At 35.1% G+C, this 15,086-nt stretch overlaps 2 protein-coding genes and 1 long non-coding RNA gene across 4 annotated transcripts in view; 2 read left to right on the top strand and 1 right to left on the bottom strand.

Annotated features, from left to right (window-relative positions):
* plekhh1 (pleckstrin homology domain containing, family H (with MyTH4 domain) member 1) overlaps nucleotides 1-11,544 on the top strand; it is a 34,240-nt gene extending 22,696 nt beyond the window's left edge. For both annotated transcript variants that reach the window (XM_078798986.1, XM_078798985.1), the window contains 12 exons: nucleotides 1,848-1,960; nucleotides 4,298-4,474; nucleotides 4,559-4,656; nucleotides 4,736-4,913; nucleotides 4,992-5,147; nucleotides 8,446-8,543; nucleotides 8,627-8,768; nucleotides 8,835-8,968; nucleotides 9,105-9,234; nucleotides 9,299-9,382; nucleotides 9,461-9,607; nucleotides 11,330-11,544. In XM_078798986.1, the coding sequence (XP_078655112.1) occupies nucleotides 1,848-1,960; nucleotides 4,298-4,474; nucleotides 4,559-4,656; nucleotides 4,736-4,913; nucleotides 4,992-5,147; nucleotides 8,446-8,543; nucleotides 8,627-8,768; nucleotides 8,835-8,968; nucleotides 9,105-9,234; nucleotides 9,299-9,382; nucleotides 9,461-9,607; nucleotides 11,330-11,452 (1,580 nt within the window). In that variant the 3' untranslated portion in view covers nucleotides 11,453-11,544. The remainder of the gene's footprint in view (nucleotides 1-1,847; nucleotides 1,961-4,297; nucleotides 4,475-4,558; nucleotides 4,657-4,735; nucleotides 4,914-4,991; nucleotides 5,148-8,445; nucleotides 8,544-8,626; nucleotides 8,769-8,834; nucleotides 8,969-9,104; nucleotides 9,235-9,298; nucleotides 9,383-9,460; nucleotides 9,608-11,329) is intronic.
* On the bottom strand, nucleotides 3,824-14,204 carry LOC131106948 (uncharacterized). Its single transcript, XR_013630344.1, has 3 exons — nucleotides 13,643-14,204; nucleotides 13,390-13,563; nucleotides 3,824-5,153 (listed from the first exon to the last, which is right to left on the bottom strand). It is a non-coding gene; the product is annotated as an uncharacterized LOC131106948 (long non-coding RNA).
* slc25a21 (solute carrier family 25 member 21) overlaps nucleotides 13,390-15,086 on the top strand; it is a 136,202-nt gene continuing 134,505 nt past the window's right edge. The window contains exons 1-2 of the mRNA XM_058056512.2: nucleotides 13,390-13,590; nucleotides 13,731-13,818. Of these exons, the coding sequence (XP_057912495.2) occupies nucleotides 13,749-13,818 (70 nt within the window). The 5' untranslated portion in view covers nucleotides 13,390-13,590; nucleotides 13,731-13,748. The remainder of the gene's footprint in view (nucleotides 13,591-13,730; nucleotides 13,819-15,086) is intronic.

The following is a 15,086-nucleotide window of genomic DNA, read 5'->3' as shown; positions in this document are numbered from 1 at the left end:
AACACCCCTATAGTCACCTTTACACTGCGATTACCCAATATTGTAGACATAATGGAAGAAAATAAGAAACATAGGTCATAGAAAACCTGTTCCTACTGTCCAACTTCCTAAATATACTTTTTAACATTACTAGAGCCCTATAGACATGATATAACACCCCTATAGTCACCTCTACATTCCTATTTCTCAACCTAGTAGACACAATTAAAGAAAACAAGACACAGAGGACATATAAAACCTGTTTAAGACCTTCTAAATACACTTTGTAACATTATTAGAGCCCTCTAGACATGGAATAACACCCCTATAGTCACCTTTACATTCCTATTACCCAATATTGTAGACATAATAAAAGAAAGTGAGACACATAGGACATAAAAAACCTGTTTACCGCCTTCTAAATATGCTTTTTAACATTATTAGAGCCCTCTAGACATGAAATAGCACCCCTATAGTCGCCTTTACTTTCCTATTACCTAATATAGTGGAAATAATAAAAGAAAATAAGACACATAGGACATAGAAAACCGATTTACCGACTTCTAAATATTCTTTTTAACATTATTAGAGCCCTCTAGACATGAAATAACACCCCTATAGTTACCCTTACACTCCTATTTCTCAATCTAGTAGACACATAATAAAAGAAAATGAGACACATAGGACATAGAAAACCTGTTTACCGCCTTCCTAAATACACTTTTTAACATTATTAGAGCCCTCTAGACATGGAATAACACCCCTATAGTCACCTTTACATTCCCATTATCTAATACAGTGGACATAATAAAAGAAATTGAGACACATAGGACTTACAAAACCGGTTTACCGCCTTCTAAATATGCTTTTTAACATTACTAGAGCCCCATAGACATGAAATAGCACCCCTATAGTCGCCTTTACATTCCTATTACTTAATATAGTGGAAATAATAAAAGAAAATAAGACACATAGGACATAAAAAATCTGTTTACCGCCTTCTAAATATGCTTTTTAACATTATTAGAGCCCTCTTACATGGAATAACACCCCTACAGTTACTTTTACACTCCTATTTCTCAATCTAGTGGACACATTTAAAGAAAATAAGACACATAATACATAGAACACCTGTTTAAGACCTTTTGAAATACACTTTGTAACATTATTAGAGCCCTCTAGACATGGAATAACACCCCTATAGTCACCTTTACATTCCTATTACCCAATATTGTAGACATAATGGAAGAAAACAAGACACATAAGACATAGAAAACCTGTTTAAGACTTCCTAAATACACTTTTTAACATTATTAGAGCCCTATAGAAATGAAATAGCACCCCTATAGTCACCTTTACATTCCCATTATCTAATACAGTGGACATAATAAAAGAAATTGAGACACATAGGACTTACAAAACCGGTTTACCGCCTTCTAAATATGCTTTTTAACATTATTAGAGCCCTCTATACATGAAATAGCACCCCTATAGTTGCCTTTACATTCCTATTACCTAATATAGTGGAAATAATAAAAGAAAATAAGACACATAGGACATAGAGAACCTGTTTACCGCCTTCCTAAATAGACTTTTTAACATTATTAGAGCCCTCTAGACATGAAATAACACCCCTATAGTTACCTTTACATTTCTATTTCTCGATCTAGTAGACACAATTAAAGAAAATAAGAGGGTGTAGTCAGGCTTGGGGGTGGGGGCGGGGGGGGGGTCTCGATATAAATGTAACATTTTGTCAGCAGTTATTTTCATCTTGTCAGACATGCTCCCCCCCCCCGGTTGTAAACGCCGTCTGGGTCTTCAGGTCAGCTGCCGAGCTTTCAGCGGTTTTGTGTCGTTCTTCCCAGAATCGTCCTTTTGGAAGAGCGAGACCCTGAGCTTCTCCAAGGAGGGAATTCCATGGCCTCTCACCACGCTGCCTTCGGAAGCGCTGCAGACGGAAGCTCTCAAGCTCTTCAAGGTCTGACTCGGAAAAGCCAATGCAGTTCAACAATGAAGGAAAATAACAGGAATTTTAGGAATGAATTTTAGGAATTTTTAGGAATTTTAGGAATGATTTTTCCCCCATAAAACACAAAATGTCAATTAAAAATAAATTAAAAGTACAATTTGAAAAAAGCTATAAAGTCATTTAAATTACTTAAAGACAATTACTTTTATAGGTGGTATCTATATATTGTTTTAATAATTTTTTTCCATAAACAAGCTAATCAATTAATATTTTTATGGCAAAAAAATTGTTATTAATCAGAAAAATTTATTTACATTATCATAATTACTATAATAAGCCTGAGGTGTCCAAAGTGCCTGGGGGCCGAAGGTATTTTTAAATTCTTAAAATATCATTTAAATATGAAAAAAATATTAAAATTAAAATATTAAAAGAAAATATTTTAAAAAATTAAACAAGTACAATAATATTAAAATATAATTAAACAGGAAAACTACAAAAAATAAAACTAACACCAAAAATTGAAAAATCAACAGTAGTTTGAAGAATCATGTAAAAATATGATGATATCATTTTAACAAAAAAAGAAAAAATAATTTTTGTCGCAAAAACCTTAAATATTAAAGAAAAAAGACAAACAACATAAATAAAAGGTGTCATTTCGGGGGAAAATTCGGTTGTGGAAAAAGTTATGATGCTACAAGTTTAAAAAATTAAAAACAATATGGAAAAAAGAGTTTGAATGTTCTCCTTTTAATTGTATTTTAATGTAATTTTTTGTAATGTAAGCTGGAGCCTATCCCAGCTGTCTTCGGGCGAGAGGCGGGGTCCGCCCTGGAATGATCGCTAGCCAATTGCAGGGCAATAATCTTTGAAATATAATATTTAAAAAATCATTTTAAATACTACATAATACAAAATACTTTATTATTATTATTATAAAATGAAGTTAAAAAAAATAAAAAAATAGCATTCTGATGGAATTTTTTTATGAGGAAAAATAACAGCAAAATTTTATTATTTAATTATTTTATTTAATTATTATTAATTTATTATTATTATAAAATGACGTACAAAAAAGAAAAAAAACATTTGGATGGGAATTTTGGAATCCTGGAATGATTGCTAGCTAATTTTAGGGCAATAATTTTTGAAATATAATATTTTAAATATAATTTTAAATAATACATAATATAAAAGACATTTTTAATTAATTATTATTATAATAAATTTAAGTTTAAAAAAAAAGAAAATAACATTTTGATGGGATTTTTTTTATTTTATTATATTATATTTTATTATATATATTCATTATTATTATGATAAAATGAAGTTTACAAAAAGAAAAGAAAATAACATTTTGATGGAATTTTTTATTTTATTATATTACATTTTATTATATATATTTATTATTATTATGGTAAAATGAAGTTTAAAAAAATAAAACATTTTGATGGGATTTTTTAATTTTATATTATATTTCATTATATATATATTTATTATTTTTGTGATAAAATGAAGTTTAAAAAAGAAATGAAAATAACATTTTGATGGGATTTTTTAATTTTTATTATATTATATTTAATTATATATATTTATTATTAACATGGTAAAATGAAGTTTAAAAAAATAAATAAAATAACATTTTGATGGGATTTTTTATTTTATTATATTATATATATTTATTATTATAATAAAATGAAGTTAAAAAGAATTAAATAAAATAACATTTTGATGGGATTATTTTATTATAGTATATATATTTATTATTATTATGATAAAATGGAATTTAAAAAAGAAAATAAAATAACATTTTGATGGGATTTTTCTTTTTTTTAATATTATATTTAATCATATATATTTATTATTATTATGGTAAAATGAAGTTTAAAAAAATAAAATAAAATTTTATAAAAAAAAAAAAGTTTATAAAAGAAAAAAATAACATTTTGTTGGGATTTTTTTATTTTATTATATTTTATTATATATATTTATTATTATAATAAAATTAAGTTTAAAAAAATTTAATAAAATAACATTTTGATGGGATTTTTTTGATTTTTTAAATGAGAAAAAATAACCCCAACAACAGCAAAAATGCGTGGCAAAGTTGCATCCTTTAATTTTTCACTATTTGGCCCCCCACTGGGAAAACCGTTGTCACTTTTGAAATAAAGACCCTCCAAATTGAAGGTTTCCTCAAACGGGACGTCTTAACGCTAAGCTGCTGAAGAGAGCCCCCTTGCGGCCACTAAAAGAAGTCCTCTGCCTGTGATAGCGGACATCTGCCGCCCTCTGCTGGACATCTTTATATAACATCTACCATTGGCGTCTCCCTTCTTGTAGTCGTGCCAGCTCTTCATCAACGTCCTGGTGGAGTCTCCCTCCGTGGACTACCACACCTCGCTGGCCCAGAACGCGCTTCAGGTGTGCCTGGCGCACCCGGAGCTGCACAACGAGATGTACTGTCAGCTCATCAAGCAGACCAACCGACCAATCGAGCACAACCACTCCCTAACGCAGGTCAGACAGGTCACGCCCACTTGTACATGTACAGGGTGGACAATAAAGTTTTGTTTTTTTTTTTTTTAAATTGTGGCATCTCAGTGCTGGCAGCTGCTGTCGGTGTGCGTGGCGCTCTTCCTGCCTCAGCAACACTTCCTGTGGTACCTCAGGCAGCACCTGCACCGCCACGCCGACCCCAGGCAAGAACCCCTTAAGTTCGATTCCTGCTGTGCTAACGCTAACATCATAACTTTTTTTTTTTTTTTTTTTCTCGCCCAGGAGCGACGTTGGTAAATACGCCGTGTACTGCCAGCGTTCCGTGGAGAGAACGTTGCAGAACGGCGAGCGGGAGGCCAAACCCTCACGTATGGAGATCGTCTCCATCCTCCTCAGGAACCCCTACCATCATTCCCTGCCCTTCAGCATCCCTGTTCACTTCATGAACAACACCTACCAGGTAACTTTATTTAAACGTCAACATTAACAACAACTTCTCCACAGCTATATTTTTTATTTTTTTTTCGCTTTCGTGGAGGTGGTTGGCTTCGACGGTTCCACCACGGTGGAGGAGTTCCTCAACACGCTGAACCAGAGGATCGCCATGAGGAGTCCTCATCTGTCGGGGTTCGCGCTCTTCACCGATGACCCCTCGGGAAAAGACTTGGAGCACTGCTTGCTGCCTTCTGCCAAGGTGGGACTTTAAGAGACGTCATCTCGCAGTAGAAACGGGAGTACAACCCTTTCAATAGCGGCCATTTTGACTCATGTATAAAAGGTACACAGGATGTTGTGTTCCACGGCGATGTGTGTAAACATGGAACCGACCAAAAGGAAGACTAGAACATTTGTTTCTACCTTATATTTCTAAAGGGTGACATTGGAGATTTGAAAAATACAATTTAAAAAATTACATTAAAATACAATAAAAAAATTTTTTATATTTTTAAAATACATTTAAAAATCAAAATAACGTCAAAATAAATTAAAAATACATAAATTAAAGCATACATACATTTTTAAAAAATAAAAATACATTTTGAAATGACAAATAAAAGTTTTAAAAATAAACCGAAACTAAAAATGACTTAAAAGTGTGAAAAATCAATAGAAATAAATAAAAATGCCACGTAAGTGTAAAAATAAATAATAAAAATGACTTAAATATAACTGTAAATAATATTGAAAAAGAAATAAAAAATAAAAATGTAAACAAATTACAAAATTACACTATTTTTTAAATAGGTAGAAATAAAAATGACTGAAAAGTGTATAAAAGAATTAAAAACAGCAAATAAATAAAAGTGTAAAAAATTATACAAAATGATATTAAAAATATGTACATAAAATAATTAAAATTAAAGGACAATTAATTGTAAAAAATAGTTAAAATAAAGAATAATAAAAAAGAAATAAAAAATTAAATTGTAAAAAAAAAATTTAATTACACATTTTTTTTAATAAGTACAAATAAAAATGACTAAAAAGTGTATAAAAGAATTAAAAACAGCAAATACATAAAAGTGTAAAAAAAATATACAAAATGATATTAAAAATATGTGCATAAAATGATTAATTAAAAGACAATTAAGTGTAAAAAATAGTGACAAATAAAGAATAATGAAAAAGAAATAAAAAAATTAAATTGTAAAAAAAATTAAAGTTACATTTTTTTAAATAAGTAAAAATAAAAATGACTGAAAAGTGTATAAAAGAATTAAAAACAGCAAATAAATAAGTGTGAAAAATTATACAAAATGATATTAAAAATATGTGCATAAAATAATTACAATTAAAAGACAATTAAGTGTAAAAAATAGTTACAAGAATAATGAAAAAGAAATGAAAAAATGTCATTGTAAAATTTTTTTTAACAATCTACACAACTTTTTTTAAATAAGTAAAAATAAAAATGAATAAAAGTGTAAAAATAAATAAGTGTAAAAAAATTATACAAAATGATATTAAAAATATCGGCATAAAATAATTACAATTAAAAGACAATTAAGTGTAATAAAATAGTTACAAATAAAGAATAATAAAAAAGAAATAAAAAAATTAAATTGTAAAAAAAATTTTTTTAATTACACATTTTTTTTAAATAAGTAAAAATAAAAATGAATAAAAGTGTAAAAATAAATAAGTGTAAAAAAATTATACAAAATGATATTAAAAATATCGGCATAAAATAATTACAATTAAAAGACAATTAAGTGTAATAAAATAGTTACAAATAAAGAATAATAAAAAAAGAAATAAAAAAATTAAATTGTAAAAAAAAAAATTTAAATTACACAATTTTTTTTAAATAAGTAAAAATAAAAATGTAAAAGTGTACAAAAGAATTAAAAACAGCAAATAAATAAAAGTGTAAAAAAATTATACAAAATGATATTAAAAATATGGGCATAAAATAATTACAATTAAAAGAAAATTAAGTGTAAAAAATAGTTACAAATAAAGAATAATGAAAAAGAAATAAAAAAATTAAATTGTAAAAAAAATGACACATTTTTTAAAAATAAATAAAGATAAAAATGACTGAAAAGTGTATAAAAGAATTAAAAACAGCAAATAAATAAGTGGAAGTTTTTTTTACAAAATGATATTAAAAATATGTTTAAAAAAAATCAACATATGTAAAAGTATAAAGAAATCATTACAAATAAACCAGAATAAAAAATATTCATATAAAAGTGTAAAAAAAATACAAATAAATAAACAACACAATAAACAAATACAATGATTTATATGAAATTATACAAAATAATTTTAAATAACAGCTCGGAGACCCGGGTTCAATCCCACCCTCGGCCATCTCTGCAAGTGTGACTTTTCTCCGGGTATTCCGGTTTTTCCTCCCACATTCCATAAAAACATTCTAGGTTAATTAGTGACTCCAAATGAATGAATTAATGAGTTCTCCTATTTTGTGTGGAAGTGGTAACCTTTTGGCTTCTTATTTTGTCTTTTCCCCACCCTCGGTTATCTCTGTGTGGAGTTTGCATGTTCTCCCCGTGTATGCGTGGGTTTTTTTCCGGGTACTCCGGTTTCCTCCCACATTCCATAAAAACATGCTAGCTTAATTAGCGACTCCAAATTGTCCATAGGTATGAATGTGAGTGTGAATGGTTGTTTGTCTATATGTGCCCTGTGATTGGCTGATTGGCGACCAGTCCAGGGTGGACCTCGCCTCTCGCCCTAAGACAGCTGGGATAGGCTCCAGCACCCCTGTGACCCTCGTGAGGATAAGCGGTAGAAAATGAATGAATTAATGAGTTATCCTATTTTGTGTGGAAGTGGTAACCTTTTGGCTTCTTATTTTGTCTTTCCCCACCCTCGGCCATCTCTGTGTGGAGTTTGCATGTTCTCCCCGTGCATGCGTGGGTTTTTTTCCAGGTACTCCGGTTTCCTCCCACATTCCATAAAAACATGCTAGGTTAATTAGCGACTCCAAATTGTCCATAGGTATGAATGTGAGTGTGAATGGTTGTTTGTCTATATGTGCCCTGTGATTGGCTGATTGGCGACCAGTCCAGGGTGGACCTCGCCTCTCGCTCCAAGACAGCTGGGATAGGCTCCAGCACCCCCTGCGACCCTCGTGAGGATAAGCGGTAGAAAATGAATGAATTAATGAGTTCTCCTATTTTGTGTGGAAGTGGTAACCTTTTGGCTTCTTATTTTGTCTTTTCCCCACCCTCGGCCATCTCTGTGTGGAGTTTGCATGTTCTCCCCGTGCATGCGTGGGTTTTTTTCCGGGTACTCCGGTTTCCTCCCACATTCCAAAAACATGCTAGGTTAATTAGCGACTCCAAATTGTCCATAGGTATGAATGTGAGTGTGAATGGTTGTTTGTTTATATGTGTCCCTGTGATTGGCGACCAGTCCAGGGTGGACCTCGCCTCTCGCTCCAAGACAGCTGGGATAGGCTCCAGCACTGTCGGTGTAGCTGATTGGATATTTTATAGTAAATGTTTGGCTTTTGCTTCCAGATTTGCGATGTTATTTCAAAATGGGAGCAGGCCCTCAAGGAGCTTCACGGGGGCAAAAATGAGGGGACGCGGATCGTACGTTTAACCTACAAGAACAGGTAACGTTTTTTTTTTATTATAGCGCAAACAAGCTAATGAAAATGCGATGAATTTATTGCAAATGTTTCCGTGGCCCCCTCAGGTTGTGCTTCCGCTCGCAAGTGAAAGGCGAGACAGAGCGAGAGCGCCTCCTTCTGGCCTACCAAGTCAACAACGACGTCCATCGGGGTCACTTCCCCGTCAACAAGGAGTTAGCGATGGAGGTGGCCGCCCTCATGGCGCAGGTACACACACACACACACACACACACACACACATAATTGACGTCTTATATTCGTCACACTATAAAGGTCGAGCACGGCGACCTGGAGCGATCGGCCGCCTTGGGGTCCACCCAAGCCAAATTTCATCTGATTCTCCTTCAGGCGCTCGAACGCTTCTACCCAAAACGCTACAAGCAGAACTGCGGCACAGAGCAGCTCAGGTTCGAATCCTTTTTGATACACTTACTGATTTTTGAGCCCTTTAAATTCCGGTTGCGCTTCCGGATGAATACCGTTAATGCTTACTAGTGCGGATTCGAACTGTAAATGTCGTGTCGTGTTTGATGTCCCATTTAGAGATCTTAGTGAGCGTCTGGCGACCAAGTGGTCTACGCTACATGGGCGCAGTGCGCCCGAATGCGTGAGAATTTACCTGACGGTGGCTCGCAGGTGGCCCCTGTTTGGCGCCAAACTCTTCAGCGTCAAGGTTGGGTTGATTCGTAGTACATGTATCGCTTCCGTAGTACGACGAATACTGCTCTTGTTTGCAGACCGTGCCCCCCTCCCCGGATGAGCAGGGTCCGGCGTGGTTGGCGGTCAACGAGGACGGTGTTAGCGTGCTGGACTGCGCCATGGTTTGTAGCTAGCAGCTAGCAGCTAGCATATCAACGTTAACAGGTAAACGCCACCGATGTGTTTTTCCAACCGTGTAGCACACGCTGGCGTCGTACTCCTACCAGTCGGTCATCACCTTCGGGGGCTGCGGCGACGACTTCATGGTCGTCACCGGCCGGCGAAAGGAGTCGGGGGTGGGGAAGAAGAGTGTGGAGAAGCTGCTGTTCGCTATGGCTAAACCAAAGGTGACTTAGCCGCTAACTTTAGCATCTGTGCTGTAACTGTAGTAATGATTTGGAGTGCATGAGAAAGCGGAACGGTAAACATAGCTGTAGTATTCTGTATTGCGCAACACAACAGCAAGGGAACCGGTGTTGTAATTGTGGAGAACGTGAAGCTAGTAACTATTACAAAATAAATGAATATTTATATAAATTATATAATAAATATAAAAATTTAATAATATTTAATAATAATATTTAATGATAATATTTAATAATATTTAATAATAATATTTAATAATAATATTTAATAATACTATTTAATAATACTATTTAATAATAATAATATACAATATAAATGAATAAATATTACAAAATAAATATTTATATATAATATTTATATAAATTATATAATAAATATAAAAATATTTAATAATAATATTTAATGATAATAGTAAATAATATTTAATAATAATAATATTTAATAATAATAATATACAATATAAATGAATAAATATTACAAAATAAATGAATATTTATATATAATTATATAATAAATATAAAAATATAATATTATTAAATATTATTATTAAATATTAATATTTAATATTAATATTTAATAATAATAATAATAATTGATAATATTTAATAATAATAATAATATTTAATAATAATAATATTTAATAATAATATACAATATAAATGAATAAATATTACAAAATAAATGAATATTTATAAATAATTATATAATAAATATAAAAATATAATAATAATAATATTTAATAATAATATTCAATAATAATATTTAATAATAATATTCAATAACAATATTTAATAATAATATTATATAATATAAATGAATATATATTATAAAATAAATTATGGTTAAGGGGCACGGTGTCGAGTGGTTAGCGCGCATACCTCACAGCTAGGAGACCCGTGTTCGATTCCACACTCGGCCATCTCTGTGTGGAGTTTGCATGTTCTCCCCGTGCATGCGTGGGTTTTTTTTTTTTTTCCGCGGTTATTCCGGTTTCCTCCCACATTCCAAAAACATGCTAGGCTACTCCAAATTAGCGACTCCAAATTGTCCATAGGTATGAATGTGAGTGTGAATGGTTGTTTGTCTGTATGTGCCCTGTGATTGGCTGATTGGCGACCAGTCCAGGGTGGACCCCGCCTCGCGTCCTGAAGACAGCTGGGATAGGCTCCAGCACCCCCCCGCGACCCTTGTGAGGAAAAGCGGTAGAAAATGAATGAATGAATTCAATAAACATTTAATCTTGGTATGCAACAATTTTTCCATTGCAGTACAAACCCCATTCAGAACTGCATCACCATTTGGGCGTATATAAAAAAAACTAACAAAAGCAGCATAAAATTTAAAAAAAACTCCGAAACAAAAGGTTACCTTAACTCTACGTCTTTTAGGAACATGTTCGGCTGTAATATAAACTTTTATGATTGCACCATTTAAAAAATGCGGCCATTAAATGCATCATGCTTGCTGGGTTTGTAGTTCTACTAAATTAGCAGTTAGCTTAATGTGCTTTTGAATGGCACTATAGAGTTGTTTAAAAAACTCATTTGGATGGTTACTAACCCAAACAGCAATGGAATCTAACTGTAAAATGATAATTCAATACATGATAATATCATGAGGTGATCATACATGAATATGAATATGCCCCCATAGTGAAAACCAGTTTTATGTCACCGAGGTACTGTTTTTTGTTTTGCATCCAGATCCTGGAGCTGACCCTCCTCATGGCCAGCTACATGAACAACCACTGGAACCCAGCCACCCCCCCGAGCTCCCCCCAGGACGTGGACATGAACTACGCCACCAAGCGGCCCACATTGCTGTGACGCGTCTGTCGCTATTTCTTCGACCGCCGAGCTAATTTGATTAGCCGGGTGAACGGTATGCAAAGTGACGGGGAACTAAAACAAAAACATTCAAAGCGTCTTCAAAACGGATCCCGAACAACAAAACGGGACTGTCTTTGAACGGTCGGTCGCCAGCTATATCGTAACTAGACGACATCGTAACTTGTGGTCTGCCAGATTGTTGCCAATTTATTAGCCGGGACTGTACATAAGGGAAACACTAATAGGGTACTTTTCCATGAACGACTCTGTTACTGGCTCTCTTTGCTGCCATCTATTGGACATGGAGGGTAACGCACACCAATGTTAAGGTTATTATTATGAGTCGTACTTTCAGTGCAATGTTGTTTTCTTATGAACTTAGCACAGAACCACTGTTGTGACACATTAAAAAATAAATTTTACGAATAATATTAGATATTTTTATAGCTAGTTTAGTGGTGCGTTGACTTGAACTCCTCGGATCGAACCACTATTGTATTAATTTATTGACTGTTTTTGGGGTTAAAGGTAGTATTTGTTACAATGTGTGTATGTTTGTGCGTCACATTACAATAAAACGAGACGCGCATCAAGACTTTTTTGTTGCCGTGTGTCCTCATTTTACTTAGGTCGAGGGTCATGGAGGGGGGGGGCTGGAGCCTATCCCAGCTGTCTCCACACAGAGATAACCGAGGGTGGGGAAAGACAAAGTAAGAAGCCAAAAGGTTACCACTTCCACACAAAATAGGAGGATAACTCATTCATTAATTTTCTACCGCTTATCCTCACGAGGGTTGTGGGGGTGCTGGAGCCTATCCCAGCTGTCTTCAGGCAAGAGGCGGGGTCCAACCTGGACTGGTCGCCAATTAGGCAATCACATTGCACATATAGACAAACAACCATTCACACTCACATTCATACCTATGGACAATTTGGAGTCGCTAATTAAGCTAGCATGTTTTGGGAATGTGGGAGGAAACCGGAATACCCGGAGAAAACCCATGCATGCACGGGGAGAACATGCAAACTCCACACAGAGATGGCCGAGGGTGGGGAAAGACAAAATAAGAAGCCAAAAGGTTACCACTTCCACACAAAATAGGAGAACTCATTAATTCATTCATTTTCTACCGCTTATCCTCACAAGGGTTGTGGGGGTGCTGGAGCCTATCCCAGCTGATTTTGGACGAGAGGCGGAGTCCACCCTGGACTGGTCGCCAATCAGCCAATCACAGGGCACATATAGACAAACAACCATTCACACTCACATTCATACCTATGGACAATTTGGAGTCGCTAATTAACCTAGCATGTTTTTGGAATGTGGGAGGAAACCGGAATACCCGGAGAAAACCCACAAGAACATGAAAACTCCACACAGAGATGCCCGAGGGTGGAATCGAACACGGGTCTGGGTCGCTGTTTCCACACATTCGGCATGTGACGCCACATACCGGAGAGTAAGCTAGCAGCTAGCATGACTTTATACACGCATCACATGACATCATACCTAGGAAGCCAGAAAAATATGAAAAAAAAGTCAGAATTAAAGATTTAAAAAAATGACATATTTTGTATTTATGTTAATTTTTCCTCATAATATTAAATTATTCTCATATAATAAAAATGTTTTCTTCGTAAGATTACAACTTTTTTGTCTCCAAAAAAACTCCACGCAGAGATGGCCATGAGTGGAATAGAACTCGGGTTTACTAGCTGTGAGGTCTGTGCACTAACCACTCCACCACCGTGCAGCCATTTTTTTTTATTGTATTACAAAACACGTGCACACCCAGAAGCAAAAGTGCGCCCCATGTTTTGTGTCCACTAAGTGTTATCAATAAAGTTTGGAGAAGTCAAAATAAAAACAAAAGCGACTTCTATCTTTTGTCATAAATTGATCACATGTGAGAGGGAGGTGTCATGGTTCTGACCTCAACCTTGACGTGGTGCAAACATTGCAGTGGCGCTCTGCTGCGGCAGTTCTGGTAATCGATTCCAAAGCGGCCCCTCTGTGCACACATCAGCTGCGCCCTTGCTCTTGGGTGTGTGTGTGTGTGGGGGGGGAGTGAACCAGAAGCAAGGGAAGAATCCACGCACGTCCACTTCTGTTGCAGAACCACAGAAAAGAAAAGGTGAGTTGGTTTGGGGTGTTGTTACCTTATAAAAATGACTTTTCTAACGTACAGTTGTGACGTCACTGCGAGGGAGCCCTTGTTAGCTGGCTAGCTAGCTTGCTAGCTAGCTAACTAACCCGGCCTGTTTACTTTGGCAGAGCAGCTTTAAAGACATCATGGCTATCCCCAAGCCGCGCGGCATCGTCCGGGAGGCTTCCCACCAGATCATCGCGGGTGGTTCGGCAGGTAAGACCGTTCTGACTGGAAGAAAAAAGCGGAATATCTTGGTTTTTTTTTTTTTTGTATGATTGCGTAATTGTTTGCTAGTTTGTGCCGCACGTGCAGGGCACCCGCACGCCGGGAGTGACGTCACGCAACGCGTCTTCAATGTGAAAACTGAATATAACAAGAATATAACTAACAAGAATATATTTATAATGTTTACACATTCCGTTACAAGTTTTTTTTTTAGCGGAGGTTGTCCTATTCGTTCAGACAAAGACGACGCGGCAACAACTTGGATAGTTCTCGTCCTCTTCCGGGCAACAGGCAGCCAGGCTTCGAGCTCCCGCCCCCTTTTCTAACTGTACGCCGGTATAACATCAATGCGCATGCGTGGACTCCTTTTCAAAGAAACTTTATTGATATGTTACTTTGTTAGCATCTTGATTGTTTTTGCGTTAAACCTGTCTTTTAGAGGCAATTCAGTTGCTAATTTAAGCGTTTTAACATTTACGTTATGACAGTCAGGCACACAGACGGCAAATTGAAGGTGTGTAACGTTATATTTGGCAGCTATTACGTTGGAAAAGTGCAGTTGTTACAGTGTTTTGGATGGTAAACACACACCGGTTGTTAGCATTAAAGTGATGGACACACAATGTAGCACATTTAAACTGTACACTGTTGTACAGTACATCTGATATGGGTGTAAAATACTACAATATGGGATCTTTAACAGCTTAGGGTGGCTGTTACGCAACTGCAACATACACAAAGCTGTACATTCCAGTCTTTTATGGATTGAGCCAAGGTTCTGTGGAATGCTCACATGGTTTTTCCACGTCTCTGCAGCAAAGCAGGAAGATAGTAGAAGTGTACTGTCTTGCTTTATTGAATATCTTTTTGCCTCCTTGAACCCTTAGGAAAAAAATCCCCTTGTTCCTCCCAAAAAGGCCTGCAACTTATTGATATTGCATAACTTGGTCAGCGCACCGAGAACATGCGCAACGCCAAAGCAAACAATGAACAGAAACGTCTGGCGAGATTTGAGAGATAACAAATCGGGGGGTCAAACATGACAGGTCGAAAACCCCCAAAGAAAGTCTCTAAAGCGATAAAAGAACCAGACGTCGTGTATACGGTCAAAACTTGTTTGTTTTTTTTTGCCACTTTTGCAACATTTTATGCTGCATTCCAAGAAAAACATCAAGGCTAATGCTAGCATCGAAGACAGGGGCAACTTCATATATTTCATCTCAGCTTTGTCATAAAGCTGAAAAATTAATAGCAAC

Source organism: Doryrhamphus excisus, linkage group LG19 (genome assembly GCF_037039965.1).
Source record: "Doryrhamphus excisus strain RoL-2023G ecotype Guam linkage group LG19, RoL_Dexc_Guam_v1.1, whole genome shotgun sequence".
NCBI classification, from domain to species: domain Eukaryota; kingdom Metazoa; phylum Chordata; class Actinopteri; order Syngnathiformes; family Syngnathidae; genus Doryrhamphus; species Doryrhamphus excisus.
This window is presented reverse-complemented; position numbering and strand designations above follow the sequence as displayed.